Source organism: Emiliania huxleyi, assembly GCF_000372725.1.
Source record: "Emiliania huxleyi CCMP1516 chromosome Unknown EMIHUscaffold_156, whole genome shotgun sequence".
Lineage (NCBI taxonomy): Eukaryota > Haptophyta > Isochrysidales > Noelaerhabdaceae > Emiliania > Emiliania huxleyi.
In genome coordinates, this window is record NW_005201025.1 from 159,543 (window position 1) to 174,937 (window position 15,395).

Genomic DNA, 15,395 nt, shown 5'->3' on the forward strand with positions numbered 1-15,395 from the left:
ACCGCCCCCAGGGGGATCAAAAAAGCAAGTTTCTGAGGAGAGAGGGCCTCAGAAGGGGGGTGAGAAATCCACACCCCACAGGGGGGAAGGAAGGGTGAAGTCTACACAATTTTACACATAATATTATAGATTTATTACCAATATTACACCTCCCACCAGACCTTACCGTTGTTTCACTATGTTCCCAATTTTCTTTCCCCACCTTCTTTCCCTAACCCCCCTTTTTTCCCGGGAAAATCCCCCTCCTCTTTTGGAGGTGGCCCCCCCCCCCCCCCCCCCTTCCCCCGGCAGGCCAAGTTGGCGGCGAGCTCGCACTGCGGCCAGGACGACGCGGGCGTGCTGCGCTGCGACGACCTGGGCGACGCGCAGTACAACGTCGCGCTCGGCTCTGTAGTGTGGCGGAACCGCAACCGCGGCGGCGCCACAATCCGCGTGGAGCCGGCGCGGCGGCAGGTTGCGCGGCGGCTGCGGCTGGCCTCGGGCGACGCCGGAGCGGTTGCGATGCTGGTAGTGCACACTGGCCGGCTCGTCGTCGCGGTCGGCAGCGCCGTGACGCTGCCTGTGCGGCTGCTGCTGACCCCAGTGCGGGGCGGCGGCGAGCCTCGCGTGGCCGACTTTGCCACCCGCTACTTCCACATGCAGCGGCACACTACCGTCCAGCAGGCGGTGGCGTCGGCTCCAAAGCCGTGGATTGTCCTCCACCAAGGCAACCAGCTCAACCCATACATCAACTACCCCTTCCTCACCGTCGATGCGCTGCGCAAGTACGTGGCCGAGGCGCACGCCGCTGGAGCACGCGTCAAGCTCTACTACACCGTGCGCGAGCTCTCCGCCTCCGCGGCGGAGTTCTGGGCGCCGCGCCGCAGCGGCGGGCGAGGGGGAGGAGCGGGGACTCGGCCCGAGCGGAGGAGGTGCTCCGGTAGGCGCTTCGCTCGCTCGGCGGGGAGGTGATCGTGCCGAGCAAGTCCGAGGGGGGGCACGCCTGGCTGCAGGAGCACGTGCGCTCAAACTATTCGGCCGCGTGGCACGAGCGGCTCGCCGACGGCGAGGTGGACGCGTCGGTGCACACGCCCGCCTTTACGACCCGGTGGGACAACTACTGGCTCGAGGGCATCCTGTGGCTCGTGCGGAACGTCGACATCGACGGCATCTACCTCGACGGCGCGCCGTACGAGCGCTCGGTGCTGCGCCGCCTCCGCGCCGCCCTCGAGCCTCTCACCGCCCAGCGCGCCGACCCGTTCTTGCTCGACTTGCACGCGTCGTGCTATGGCAACCCGCACCTGCCGTACGCGGAGCTCTACCCGTACATCGACTCGGTCTGGTTCGGCGAGCAGTGCGACTACGCGTCGTACTCGCCGGAGCAGTGGCTCGCCGAGGTGTCGGGCATCCCCTTTGGCGTGCCGGGCCAGGTCCTCGGCAACAACCGCGAGCAGTGGCGCGCGCTCGTCTTTGGGATGACCTGCCGCATCTACCCCGACCCGCACACCTGCAACCCGCGCCCTCTCTGGGCGGCGCTCGACGCGCTCGGCCTGCGCAGCCCGCGCATGGTCGGCTGGTGGGAGCGGGAGCCGCTCGTCGACGTGCTCGGCCCCGATGCCGAGCGCGTCCGCGCGACCCTCTTCGCCTCGGCGGGGTCGATCGCGATCGCCGTGGCGAGCTGGTCGGCCTCCGAGGTGCGGTTTGCCCTCCGCGTCGACTGGCGGCGGCTCGCCTCTCTCGGGCTGCTCTCCGCCGCCGCCGCCGCCGCCGCCGCCGCCGCCGACCAGCACGCGCAGCTCGTCGCGCCGGCCATCGATGGCTTCCAGCAGGCCGGCTCGTGGGCGGCGACGGCCTGGCTCTCGCTGCAGCCGAGGGGGAGCGGGACAGGCGAGGGGCTGCTGCTCCAGGTGCGTCCCGAGGGCTCCGCAGGCAAGCGGCGGAGGCTGGGTTGGGCGTGGGGAAAGAGCTTGCTTGGGAGGAGGTGAGATTGGGAGACAGCACACAGGCGGTACAAACCCCATGTAGCGCCGTAAAATCCCGCAATTGCGTGACGACTACTAGTCTCTTCTACTTATACGCTATATGACTCTTCTGCATACACAACTCAAAATAGAGGCGAGGTGTGAGAGAGGGCGCAGGCGAGGTGCGGTGCGCCGTCGCGGACCGGGCGCCGGCGCGGTCCGGGCCAGCCGACCTGGGCCAGGAGGGAGGCACAGGTGTGCGGCGCGCGGCGGTGTTGCGGTGTGACCGCTCATGCGAAGATGCCTCCCTGCCGACCCGGCGGCGGCACTACACCGCATCACCCAGCAGCACCGGAGGCGGTACGGGCGCGATCGCCTCGTGCGCCATCTCCTCGCGCACGTCGAGCCAGCCGAGGCAGCCGAGGCAGGCGCTCCAGAGTGGGCAGCCCGGCAACAGAGAGAAGACCCTGCCGAAGCGGCGCGCCCCCCCGCGGCCGATGAGGTGTATCCCCGCCTGCGCCGTGATGTGTTGGCTGAGAGTGTGCGGCCGCAGAGAATGAGTTCAGCAGGGCAGCGCCGACGACGGGAGCCTTGCGTTGGCTCGCAGCACATGAAGTTCGAACAGTGCCACAGTGTCGGCATCTACAAGCGGCCGCCACAATGCATCCGACGAGGAGAGACAGGAGCCCGACCGAGATGAAGGTCAGGCCGATAGCCATTAGTGCACCTTCGTTGTTTCTCATCGACTGCGTGTCCGGGTGCACCTTGATGACGAGCGCGAGCCTGTTTGTGACGGATTGCTGACGTCATATCGCTGTCGCAGAATGAGGCGCGGTTGCCCTCTGAATGCAGGTCTCACCCACCGGCGAGCAGCCCGAAGCCGATGATGATCAGGCAAACCGCGGCGCAGACCTGTGGAGAGAGGGGTCGTCCTGTCCGTCGAGCGAACCGAGGGGTCGGTGTGAGCGTGGCCCACCTGGGTCCCAGAACGGACCGCGAGGGCGACGCGAGGCAGGTCCGGCTTGAAGAGGACGGGCGGCTGCTTCTTGACCACAACGTTCGTCCACGGGGCCTTGCAGATGGTGCACGACGGCCTGCCCGCTCTCAGATACGGGGGCTGCTCATAGTGTAGGTCAATCAGCGTTTGCTGGCAGGCAAGGTGAATCGCGCTACCGCCGGGATACGCGGCGGAGCTGCAGGCGCAAATGTTGGTGATGCCTCCTGGCTGCAGGCAGACGTAGCAGACGTAGCAGTCTGGGATAGCGGCCGTCTCAGCGGTCACGACAGCGATCGCCACGTCGGGTTCACCGTCCATGGCGGTCTCCAGTGCTGCCCGTCGAGAAAACGCCGGGCGCGCGCGAGCACCGTCCCAACTTGGAGTTCGGGATGCGTCCATTTCGGGAGCGTCCATTTCCGTGCGATCTCCTTTTCTCTCACAGGTTAAAATGAACTTCTCTCCCTCTCTCTCTCTATCTCTCTCTCTCTCTCTCTCTCTCTCTCTCTCTCTCTCTCTCTCTCTCTCTCTCTCTGCAAGCAAGAGCACTGCGCCTTTTTCGGACTTCGTTCGTTCGGCCCGACTCGCGGCGGACGCCGGCTTTCGGAAACGAAGATTTTTTATGGAGCCGCTCTGCGCGGTTGGTTGGTTGGGATACAGTGTCGTTCGGCAGCGTAGCTGCTCTCGCACCGTCAGTCTGCTCACCCGAAGCTGCTGAGTGGCATTAAGTCGCCCGTACAGCTCGTCCCAGCGCTCCCGGGCGGCAGCGACGATGGCTTTGAGGGGTGGCATGGCGTACGCGCGCGCGTATAGAGTACGCGAAAACGCGTACGCTGAGGTTTCAGATGCAATCGCAATCGCCGAGGTGTGGAGTGCCGGCAAGGACGACGGGTGCATGGTTGACAGCCAGCGGAGACGCGATGCATCGGACAGCAATTTTCCTATGCCTGCTCGCCACTGCGGGCGGAGTACAACCGAAGAGCAACCGGTACACGGCGGACGAGAGCGTGCTAGTCCGGCCGGGCAATCTGTCGCCGGCGGCGGAGCGGGCGTCGAGCAGCGTCGTGGCAGTCTCCGATCAAGTGGTGGCAGCGGCTGAGCGAGGCGACGAGGCGGAGGTGCTGGCGTGGCTCGGCGGCGGCGGGCGGGCCGATGCGACGTACGAGAGAGGAGAGGTGAGCGGCATCACGCTGCTGTTCGGCGCCGCCATGTACGGCCACGAGCGGGTGGTCGACCTGCTGCTGCAGCACGGGGCGGAGATCAACCTGCAAACCAGCGACGGCAGCACCGCGCTGATGAGCGCCGTCAGCAACGGCCACGAGCGGGTGGTCGAGCTGCTGCTGCAGCGAGGCGCGGAGATCAACCTGCAGAACAGCGACGGCAGCACCGCGCTGATGTACGCCGCCCGCAGCGGTCACGAGCGGGTGGTCGAGGTGCTGCTGCAGCACGGGGCAGAGATTAACCTGCAGGGCAGCAAGGTCACCGCGCTGATGGCCGCCGCCAACAAAGGCCACGAGCGGGTGGTCGAGCTGCTGCTGCAGCGAGGCGCGGAGATCGACAAGCAGAGCAGCGACGGCGACAGCGCGCTGCTGTACGCCGCCCGCAGCGGCCACGAGCGGGTGGTTGACCTGCTACTGCAGCGCGGCGCGGAGATCAACCTGCAGACCAGCGACAGCTTCACCGCGCTGATGCTCGCCGCCGCCCACGGCAAGGAGCGGTTGGTCGAGGTGCTGCTTCGGCACGGCGCAGAGGTCGACTTGCAGACCAGCGACAGCTACACCGCGCTGACGTGCGCCGCCGGCCAAGGCCACGAGCGGGTGGCCGAGCTGCTGCTGCGGCACGGCGCTGAGGTCGACTTGCAGCACAGCGCCGGTACCACCGCGCTGATGGACGCCGCCAGCCACGGCCACGAGCGGGTGGTCGACCTGCTGCTGCAGCGAGGAGCAGGGAATAACCTGCAGAGCAGCAACGGCGACACCGCGCTGATGCGCGCCGCCATCAACGGCCACGAGCGGGTGGTCGAGCTGCTGCTGCAGCACGGCGCTGAGGTCGACCTGCAGAACAGCGACGGCTTCACCGCGCTGAAGCTCGCTGCTAAGTACGGCCACGAGCGGGTGGTCGAGGTGCTGCTACGGCGCGGGTGGTTGCCAATGGCATTCTACTGGACGATTATGCTTATTACTGCTGGCCTGACCCTGGTATACCTGACGATTACGGCCCTGGTGGTTTACGCCTGCAGCTTTCTATGGCGGTTGTTCTCCGAGCACGGTCGGAGGGGGCGCCCGCACTGGCTGCGTCGAACGGCGCGAGAGCGCGCCATGGCCTTGCTGTTTTCCGACATGACCGCGCTCTCCGGTTGGTGCTTCCGCGCTCACTTGTTGTTTGCTTTCCTCCCCTGTGTGGTCTGGGGGTGGGCCAATACCTTGCTTCGGACTTTGGTGGGCGTTGTTCGGCCCTTGGATGCGAGAGCAGCGGAACCGGCGCGAGGCCAGCGAGGGCGGCAACGAAGGCGTGGGGGGGGTGCGGAGGCAGACGCTGAGGCGGAGGCGGCGCGAGAGTGCGCCCGGCTCGAGGAGAGGGCGAGGCAGGAGCAGCGAGAGGCGCGGCGAGCGGAGGCGGAGGCGGCCAAAGAGGCCAAGGATGCGAGGCGGCGAGAGGCGGAGCGCCGGGCGGCGGCGAAGGCGGCGGCGGCGGCCGAGGCCAACCGGCAGATGGCCAAGGCGCGCGATGCTGCGGAGAACCCTCCTGCGCCGGTGGAGCTGGGCGCCGAAGAGGTGTGTGAGTTGAGACAGGAGCCGTTGCCTCGCTGTTCCTCCCCAGCCACGGTTGCCGGCACGCCTCTGTAGGTGCTCAGTGCGCTCGAAGCGGCGGTGGAGGTTGGGCGCGGCGGCTTCGGCGTCGTCTATGCGGTTGAGCTGCCTTCGCTGCCGGGCTGGGGCCGCGTCGCCGTCAAGCGAGCCCTCTCAGGGGTGGATGCGAGGGAGGTGATGGCCGAGGTGTCCAACTTGCGGAGGTGCGCGCACCGGGACGTATTGCCGCTACTCGGCTACTGCGGCGCGCCACGTGCGGCTTGCATCGTGACGGCGCTCATGCGAGGCGGCTCGCTCGATGACCACCTCCTGCTCTCGCCCGACGCGCGGGCGCGGCTGCAGAAGCTCGGCTTCAAGGGCACTCCGGGCCTGTCGTGGTCGCAACGACTCTCGGCGCTCTGCGACGCAGCGAGGGCGCTGGTGCACCTCCACTCGAACAGCATTCTCCACCGCGACGTGAAGACGGCCAACATCCTGCTCGACGGCGCGCTGCTGCCGCTGCATACGGCGGGGGGCGATAGGCGCGTCTACCCCGAGATCACCCGAGATTGCCCTAGGTTGCTCCAGATCGCTCGAGAGCTCCACTGATTAGGCGCGTCTACCGCGCCTTCCTCTCCGATGTCGGTCTCGCCAAGGAGCGGGCGGGCGGCTCGATGACCATGGCGACCAATGCTACCAGCGCCTTCTACTCGACCGGCTTCGCGGACCCGAACTTCCTCGACTCGAACCAGCACTCGGCCAAGACGGACACGTACGGGCTCGGCATCTCGCTGCTGATGGCGTTGACGGGCGGCGAGCCGTCCAGAGGCCTCAGGAGCGCGTACGAGGACGACGTCTTGGACATGGTCGCTGGCAAGGAGGGCGCCGGCGGCGGGCTGCTGCATGCGGCGAGGCGGGCGGCCCACTGGCCTCAGGCGGCGACGCGAGAGCTGGTCAAGGCTGTGCACGGCCTCGTCTACGAGCGAAAGTCGCAACGCTTGCCTCTGCCAGAGGCGCTGGCGGCGTTCGAGGCGGCGTTGCGCTTCGGTGGCGATGACGACGGTGGCGCGGATGCTGGAGCGGCGGCCGCGGCGGCGCTGGTTGCGGCCGAAAGACCGACGGCGTCCGGCGCCGGTTTCTCGGCCACATCCAGCGGTGCCTCGGCCAGCGCTTCGTCGTCGTCTGGGGGCGGCTCTGCGCCCGGCTCTCTGACGCGCGCGGTCGGCGGGCTGCACAAGGAATACGTGGCGGGCGGCGGCGATGCGTCCTTGGCGCGGCTGCAGGATCGGATCAGCAACGCGTACCTGTCCATGATGGGGCATCTCGAGCGGCGGCACGAGCAACGGGGAGGCGCGCCACTGCCCAAGGGCAGCAGCGAGGAGGAGAAGATCAACGCGCTTGCGCTGCGCAGCGCCGGGCAGTCGCAGCTCTGCGACTCCGCGCACACCCTGCGGCGCTGGTACAATGCGTGCAGGCACGAGCGAGGCCAGTGGAGCGTGGGTGCGCGGCCGAGTGACAAGGAGGTGGCGCGGGTGATTGAGAGGATCAGGGGGCTGCTGGACTCGGAGCGGGCCCAGCGGGCGTAGTCCGGTTTGGGTATAGCCTATACACGTATGGGGCGCTCTCTCCTGCATGTCCATGTTTGTACGCGTGAGTCATTCAGAAACCACCCATATCATGATTAATAACACTCAACAATGTATCACGCGCCCACTCTACCCCGGTCCGGCGAGTCAAACCATGGCCCCGCGACGTCACCCAATAACCTCCCTCGGCTTCACACAAAACAGGACGACGAGGCGAAGGCCAACGCGTGGCTGGACGCCAACGCTGATGGCTGTCCCCTCCCATCCCAGGTGCTCGCGAGCTAAATTTATGAGCCCAACACGCAACGGCGTACCTCTGCCGTATCCAATTGGAATCGCGCCGCTCAACTTACACAGATGGTGGGTTGGTATGAACTTGGCGTATTAACCCTCGTACGCAGAAGATGGTTTTACCTGATTTTGGCGCTCCCGCGGTAGTGTCCGTGTCATGGGCCTGAGCGGCGCCTGATGCAGCGGAGGCGAGAGGTTGGGGTGCAGGGCGGGGTGGTGGCGGTGATCCTAGATGTAGATCTCGCCGCGTGAGTGTACTATGCAGAGCGCGAGCGTCGTTGACATAGCACTCGCACACGAGTCTCACGACGCGGTATGCTTACGGTATGCGCCGGGGAGAGAAAAGGGGGATGAAAGCCGACGAGGGACGAGCCGCCGCGATATCAAAATACAAGAGACGGCAGTCGGAAGAGAACGGAACTGCGTTGTGGGTGGGGACGAAGTGCCAGTACTAGCCACGGTAAATTTTGCGATCAGATCTGTCCCGCCGTACACCCGTGTCTGTCGGGCGTAAGACTCAGAGAAAGCCTGCTAGGTCTTTTCCACGACACCGCAGCACAGAATTTCCCGCCAGAAAGGCTTGTTCGTTGCCCCCTCCCCGCGCCGATGGCGGCATCGAGCGCGCCACACCCCTCGGAGCTGTGCAGCCAGTGCTCCATACCGATTGAGTTCGACGAGGATGAGTTCCTTGTGGACATGTGTGTCGCATGCGACCGCGTGCGGCACCGCCGTCTTAGCGCCGAGAGGCGGCGCTCCTCCGATGCCTGCAGCCCGGACTCGGTGATGGCCGCCGGGTTCGAGGGTCTGTCGGTCGAAGCGAAGAGCGCTGCGACTGGGCAGACGGTTGAGTTTGCACCTCCAAAGACGACATTTGTCTTCGGTGCTGAGCCGACTGCGCAGCGGCCGCCTGTGCCGACCCAGTGGCAGCTGAGGGTCTCTGGGCTACACCCGGACGTCAGCGCGATGCAGGTGCGTGCGAAGTTCTCGCCGTTTGGCGAGCTACTGCAGGTAACGCTGATGAAGGACCCAACGAGCAAGATGATGAACTACCGGCTGGCCAACATGGCCAACATCGTGTACGCTGACCCAGCGAACGCCAAGGAGGCACAGCTGCAGATGCATGACTTCGAGCTGTCCTTTCCTGGCGTTAACTATGGCTACGGCTTTAGAATCAGCTGCAAGCTCGTCCAGGAGGCGGAGACCGTCAAACAACCCATTTCGCGAGGAGCGTGGAAGCCGAAGCGGTTCCGCCGGCCCGCGCGCGCGGCGCCTGCACCCGCAGCGGCTGGACCAGCTGCGGCGGAGGCGAAGGCGACGGGTGCCGCAGCAGAGGCACCGACAGCGGAGGCGGCAAACGCGACAGAGACGGCGGCGCAGCAGCCGGCAGAGGCTGCTGCCGCGCCACCCCCTCCACCCGCCGACGCGTCGCCCCGCGAGGCGGCGCCGTCGCCCGCGATCTGCTCCGAGACCAACCGGCAGGCGGCGGAGGAATGGCTCGACAAGGCGCGGAAGCGGCACGAGGCGGGCGACGACGCGGCCGCGCTGCGCTTCTGCGAGAAGAGCCTGCGGCTGCACGAGGGCAACGAGGCCGCGGCGCAGCTCGCCGCGCACCTGCGCAAGTTCGGCGCGGGGACGCCGATGGCCGAGGCGGCGGCGCGCGTGCTGAAGCTGGGGCCCAGGGAGAACGCCGCGGTGCTGCAGCTCAGCGCGACGCAGGCGGCCAGCGCGGACGCGGTGCGCGCCGCGTACCGGAAGCTCGCGCTACTACTCCATCCCGACAAGAACCAGGCGCGCCAGGCGGAGGCGGCGTTCAAGCGGCTGCAGGTGGCCTACGAGGCCCTGAGCGCACAAGCCTCTGGCACTGGCGGCGGTGGCGGACCCAGCACCAGACCAAGCGGCGGCAGCAGCGGTGGCAGCAGCCGCGGTGAGTACAGCGACGAGGAGTGCTTCTGCACCCGGTGCGGCGAATACTGCGAGTACGGAGAGGAGCTGTGCGAGGAGTGCGCGGAGGAGGAGGAACGCGATCGCGCTTTTGAGGCGGCGTATCGGCGCGGACGAGGCGCGTCCTCGCACGCATACAGCTCGCACACGTCCCGGTGCTACGACTGCGGCCGCCCGTACTCGCCGCCAGCGTCGTACTGCGGCTCCAAGCCCATGTGTTGGGACTGTCGCGACGGGTACGATTCTGACGACGATTATGGACGGTATGGTGGGTATCGGTATGGCTTTTATTGAATTCATTCTCGCCACCCAGGCCTCGCGTATCACTCAATCGTCAAACCCACCTCCGACGAGCCGCTCAAAAACTCGGCATCCACGGATCCGTAGACCGTAGAGTATACCGCGTACAACCTAAAACACCCACGTACTCGCTGTCGCTCGCACGTAACCGACAGAGCTGTGCTCAAAGTTCCAGGCGCTCGATCCGCTCGCAGTCCGGCTCCTTCGCCGGAGCAATCAGCGGTGAGTCGCCCAGCGACAGGCAGAGGGGCGACGGTGGGCGCGCCGCCGTCGGCCCGCCCTTTGGCTCCACGATCGGCGGGCGGCGGTCGATCCTCGGCGCAAACCGCGGCGGGCACGCGCAGCCGCACGATGAAGCGACCGGGCCGCCGCTCCGCTCGCGGAGCCGCACGATGAAGGGAGCGGCTGCATGGCGCGCGCAGCCGCGAGCGCCGCGGCGGAGCAGCATGAGCGCCCACTCGCAATGCGGCGTCTCCGACGAGCAGCCGTGAGGACCGCAGAGCCGCGCGAGCTCGTCCTCGTCGAGCGGTGGCATGAGGCTGGGCGGGCACAGGCGCGAGGCGTCGATCGCCGCCATCGTGTGCCCCCAGTTGGCTCGGATGAGCGGTGCGCCGCCGTCCTCGCGGATCGCGAAGCGCTGCTTGGGGAGGTCAACCCTCTCGAGCACCTACTCGCACCCGGGCGGCTCGAGGGGCGCCGCCCTCGCCGGCTCTCGGCCCCTCCGAGCAGAGCAGCCCGGCCGAGGCCCCCCCGACCGCGGCGGCGAGCACCGGCTCCGCCGCCACCCGGCCGCGGATATACTCTGCGACGTCGGCGCAGCCGTCGGCCAAGTCGAGGTCGAGGAGCGCTCCTCCCTGCCCTCCTCCCGCCGGCGGCGGGGCGCGCGGGTTGTGCGAGGTGAGGAGGAAGGTCAGCCAATCGGGAGCGTCCTTCGCGCCCCTCCGGACGAGAGACGCGACGTTGCGCCGCGCCGCGTCTCCGCCGTCGGCGACAGAGACGTCCGCCGCGTCTGCCCCGTCGACGATGAAGAGCAGGCGGCGCCCGTGCGTTGGCCGGAGCCGGCCGAGGAGGCGGAGCAGCGAGCGGAACGCCACCGCGGCGTCGGGCGTCTCGATGATGTGGAGGATCTCGAGCGGCGACGCCAGGGCGGCGCGCTTGAAGGCGGACGTGTAGGGCGACGCGATGAGGCTTGCCGCGACATGCTGCACGAAGGCGCCGGTCGCCGCCGCGTCCCTGTCCGAGATGGAGAAGTGGCAGCCGGCGACGGCGACATTCTTCCACCCGTCCGACTCCTCCTCGCGCCGCCTCGACAGGCCGTGCTGCACGATCGCCCCAGCGAGCGTCGACTTGCCACTCCCCGACGCGCCGCGGAGCAGCAGCAGCCGGGGGCAGTCGGCGGCAGCGAGCATGGCGGCCAGGCGCCGCATCGCCCACAGCCGCGGGACACGAGACGGGCAGAGGCGCGCCCGCAGGTCCGCAATGTGATCGTCGAAGGGCAGAAGGCGGCCGGCGATGTGGCGCCACGAGCGCCGCACCGGCGTCGCTGCGGCCGCCTCTCGCTGCCGGACGAGCGACCACTCCATCCGGAAGACCGACTCGTGCCGCCGCAGGAAGGCGTCGGTGCTGTGCGGAGAGAGGTAGTACACGGGCTGCCGACCACGCAGCACGACCACAAGCAGCACGCACGTGTCGGGCTGAGGCGCATCGGCCACCGGCACGAAGCGGGGCGGCATGATCGCGTCCGGCTCCACCTGCGGGTCGATGAGCTGCGCCGCGGCGTCGATCAGCTTGACCGCAGCGGCGCGCTGAGCCGCGCCGAGCTGGCCGCCGCGTACGATGCCGTCGTCGTCGACGCCAAAGAGGATGGCACCGCCTGCCGAGTTGAGAAACGCGCAGAGGTAGCGCGAGATCTTGTCCTTCAGCACGCGAAGCATGTCATTCTCGGCATCGCGTGTGCCCTTGAACTCGATGGTCTGCGTCTCTTGCCCGAGCGCCTCCCCAAAGCGGTAAGAGTCTTTGACGACCGCTGGGTCTAGCACTGGCATTCGGGCTACTGAGATGCCTGGCACACGATCGGCAGGCTCTGAACGCGAGCGGCGCTCGTGGCTGGCTCGCAGGACACCGAAGAGGTCGGCAGGCATATGGTCGCTGTCCGCCGTCGAGGAGTTCGCTGGGCGCCGTCGCCGTCGAGGAGGCGCTGGGCGCTGTGTTGCCGTCGAGCCGTCGAGGCACTGCTGCTGGTGGTCAACTCATGCCGCGGTGATGAAGTGAAGCGCAGTGGCTGGCTCCTCCATTCACACGTGCAATTTTCTTTCTTTCTTTCTTCCTTTATTTTCCGAGACCTCTTTTCCTCTTTTCTTCCACTCGCCTCGCCGCCTAGTTAAACAACCACGCATGCGCCCTATTCTCGACTATTCACATCCTTCACACTTGCATGTGTTTATGTGTACTTATATGCACCACCGCCAGTTGGCTGCACGTCCCCATCGCAGCCGCCCCCGCTCAGCTCGTCAGTGTCTGCAGCTCGTCCGCCACCTCCTGCAGCTTGGTCTGCAGCTCGGGCCGTCGCCCGACCTCGTCTTGCCACGCCAAGATCGCCGGGTCCACCTCCCCCTCCGAGTCATCTTGGCCCATGAGCGCCGCCTGGTCGCGTTCGCTAGCTGCACCAGCCCCATTGGAGTCATCTCGGGCGACCTGAATATCGCCGTGTCCAGGGCGCCCACGATGGCCGGGATCACCTGCTCCGCCGCCGCACGCGCCCGCCGCTGTTTCCCGGCGTCGCCCGTGACTATGCGTCGCAGCGCGCGTAGTGCCACCTTTAGCAGGTTCCAGGCGTGGGACCCGAGGAGTCTCGAGCTTCAGCTGGTGAACTATCATGCCGCTCTCGGCACAGCAGAAGCGCGAGCGCCGCGCCGCGCAGCGCGCTGCCGAGGCTCAGGACGCGGCTCGCGGGCAGCGCAAGCCGGACGGCGCCGAGCCGGTGCTAGGCCGCCTCCGCTGCGCCTGCTTCCTTGCGCTGGACGTCGGCCGAGAAGACCGCTTCCCTCTGGGGACCCGACTCCGCGAAGACCGCGCGCGCGTCGTGAGTGGCGGCGCGCGCGCGATCTCTGTTCCCGGGCACGCCGGTCGCAGTGGCATGGGCTCCCAGGCTCAAAACAGCGCTCCCGTCAACAGCGAGCGACTGCGAGCGCCGCCTGCTCCTCCTCCCGCCGCCGCTCCACTCGCCGAGACAACTCGGTGCCGCCGTTCTCGCCGCCGCCGCCGCCGCCGCTGCCGCCGCCCTCCATCTCGCGGCGCGTCCCTCTGATGGCGCGGGCGCCTCGCTCGCCGGCGGCCTCGCCGCCGCCCCCCCCCTCTCGCCGCCGCTCCGCTCGTGGCCGCCGCCTCCCCTGTCAATCCCGCCGCCTCCCCTGTCAACCCGCCGCCCGCACCACCGCCGCCACCGGCGCCTCGCGCCTCGCCGCCGCCCGCCACCGCCCTCCCCCGCGCCGCTGAGCGGTGCCCAGGGGGCGAGCCCCCGCTGCGCAGCCTCACCGCAGTGCACTGCGCTCTCCGCGCCCTTGACGTTTGTGAGGAGGTGGTGTTGCACAGCATGGAGCTCGGCGAGCGTTTAGCGAGCCATACGTCCTATCTTTGCCTGGTCTATGAATTCACAGTCCGGGGAAGCCCTCACCGCGCTCGCATCGGCGTGCAGCGCCGGCTCCACAGGTCCCTGCCTCCCTTTGGCACGCTCTTGGCGTAAATGCTCTACGCGGACAAGCGCGCCCTGGAGACCAACCTCCAGGTCTCCCTCCTCAAGATCCGCGAGAAGGAGCTCCAGTTCTACACGCAAAATTGCATCGCCATCGGCACGCAGGCGCGAGGCCCGCGGCGGGGCAGCGGCGAGGAAGAGCGAGCGGCGGGCGCGGACGGGGACGGAGCCATCCCAGCGCGACTCCCGCTCCAGCCACACAGCTCCGGGAGGGGAGGGCGAGACTCCGTGAGCTGCCGCGCCGCCGCCCGCCGCTGACAGCCGCCCGCCCCCCCTGGCGCGCGCTCCGTCGCGGGCAGGCGGCGCTGCTGTCCGGCTTTGCGTACAACGGCATCATCCAGGTGGACATCCCCACCGACCAGAGCGACTGGCTGAAGACGCTCTACCTCTGCGTCACCACCGCCGCGATGGGCTTTGAGCTCATCGCGGTGCTCAACTCGACCCTCTGCTCGATGCTCGGCCCCGGGCTCGCGCTGCGCGGGCCGGACGGGTCGATGCACCGCGCCGTGGACGGGCTGATGCTTGAGTACCGGCTCACCTTCCTCTTCTTCACCGCGGGCCTTGTCATGTTTCACATCTCGGCGCTGCTCTTTGCGTGGCTCGAGTTCTCGTGGCCCGTCGCGCTCGCGATGACGCTCGCCCTGCTCATGTTCATCTACGGCATGTACCGGTACTGGCTGCGAATCTACACGCGCTTCGCCCTCTCGTCCGACCGAATGATCACCGGGAAGTTCGAGTTCGGGGGCGGCGCCGCCGCCGCTGGAGCGACGCGCGACGCGGGCGCGGGCGCGAGCGGCTCCGTGCAATAGAAGCGGAATACACACTCTCGTGTTCCAACCCCGGGCCCAAGACGACCGTCGAGAGCGGACAGACAGTGACGGCAGTCAGGCTTGTGTTTCCGCCCTCTAGGCTCCGTGCCCCTCTCGGACCTCCTGCAAGGCGCGGCCACCTACCACACCACCACGGGACTGAACCCATACTGGATTCGGTACTCTGAAGGTATGGTACTAGGCGGCGTCGCGTCGCACTCTGCCACCACGAGCGCTGACAAGTACCTGACCCGCACCGGCGAGGCGCGCAAGAGTAGCAGTAGGTAGGAGAAACTTTCCCGGACCGGTCCTGGACCTTTCCCGGACTGGTCCTGGACCTTTCCCGGACCGGTCCTGGACCTGTCCCGGACCCCGTTTCCTCTACGTTCCTGTAGGCGCGGAAGATCATCGACGTGGTCGAGCCGCAGCCGAGCCTTCGCGCAGGGGCCAGGCCGCCGCCGGAGGGAGGAGGAGGCGGAGGCGGGTATGGGCAGCAGCAGCAGCAGCAAAAGGAGCAGTGTGTTGTCTCGTGAGACCGCGCGCGGGCGGCTAATGGCCCCCCCTCCCCCCTCCCCTGCCCCATGCCCTGTGTCTGTCTCCTGTTCTTCTGTCGTGGCTCAGTGTCGCGGCTCGCTCCCCGCGCCCCGCCGCCGCAGCATCCGCCGCGCCGGCCTCGCCGTCCCGGTCGCGGCGGGTCGAGCGCTCCCGCAAGCCGGCCTACGCGCGCTTCCCCCGCCTGCTTTCCTGTTTTGTGGCTGCGCTTCCTCGCACACTGGCGAGGCTGCGCGGGCCGGCGGGTGGTCGGTGGTTTTTAGGGAGCCGGGCATCTCTCGCGAGTGGCTTGTGCGAGTCTTGATTATGTCTTTGTGGCATTGGCTACCGTAGTTCCATTTGATTGTAAATAAATTGTAGGGGGGATATGGCCACTTAATTGTTTAGCGGAAAGTGGAGGAACCTCTTCCGGGTGAGGGGTGTCTTCTCCCAAAGTCCAAAG

At 67.6% G+C, this 15,395-nt stretch overlaps 2 protein-coding genes across 2 annotated transcripts; one reads left to right on the forward strand and one right to left on the reverse strand.

Moving 5' to 3' along the window:
• Window positions 1-9,830: 9,830 nt before the first annotated feature.
• EMIHUDRAFT_441532 (hypothetical protein) lies at window positions 9,831-12,126 on the reverse strand. The gene has a single exon (XM_005785956.1). The coding sequence runs from the start codon at window positions 11,980-11,982 to the stop codon at window positions 10,492-10,494; it is 1,491 nt and encodes a 496-aa protein (XP_005786013.1). The 5' UTR covers window positions 11,983-12,126; the 3' UTR covers window positions 9,831-10,491.
• Window positions 12,127-12,176: 50 nt separating this feature from the next.
• Window positions 12,177-13,466, forward strand: EMIHUDRAFT_441534 (hypothetical protein). The gene has a single exon (XM_005785957.1). It carries the CDS (start codon window positions 12,236-12,238, stop codon window positions 13,334-13,336), a length of 1,101 nt encoding a protein of 366 aa, XP_005786014.1. The 5' UTR covers window positions 12,177-12,235; the 3' UTR covers window positions 13,337-13,466.
• Window positions 13,467-15,395: the final 1,929 nt, after the last annotated feature.

Excerpts from the sequence above, each read along its gene's own strand:
- EMIHUDRAFT_441532 (XM_005785956.1), bottom strand. The coding sequence starts at position 11,982 with ATGCCTGCCGACCTCTTCGGTGTCCTGCGAGCCAGCCACGAGCGCCGC.
- EMIHUDRAFT_441534 (XM_005785957.1), top strand. The coding sequence starts at position 12,236 with ATGCGCCCTATTCTCGACTATTCACATCCTTCACACTTGCATGTGTTT.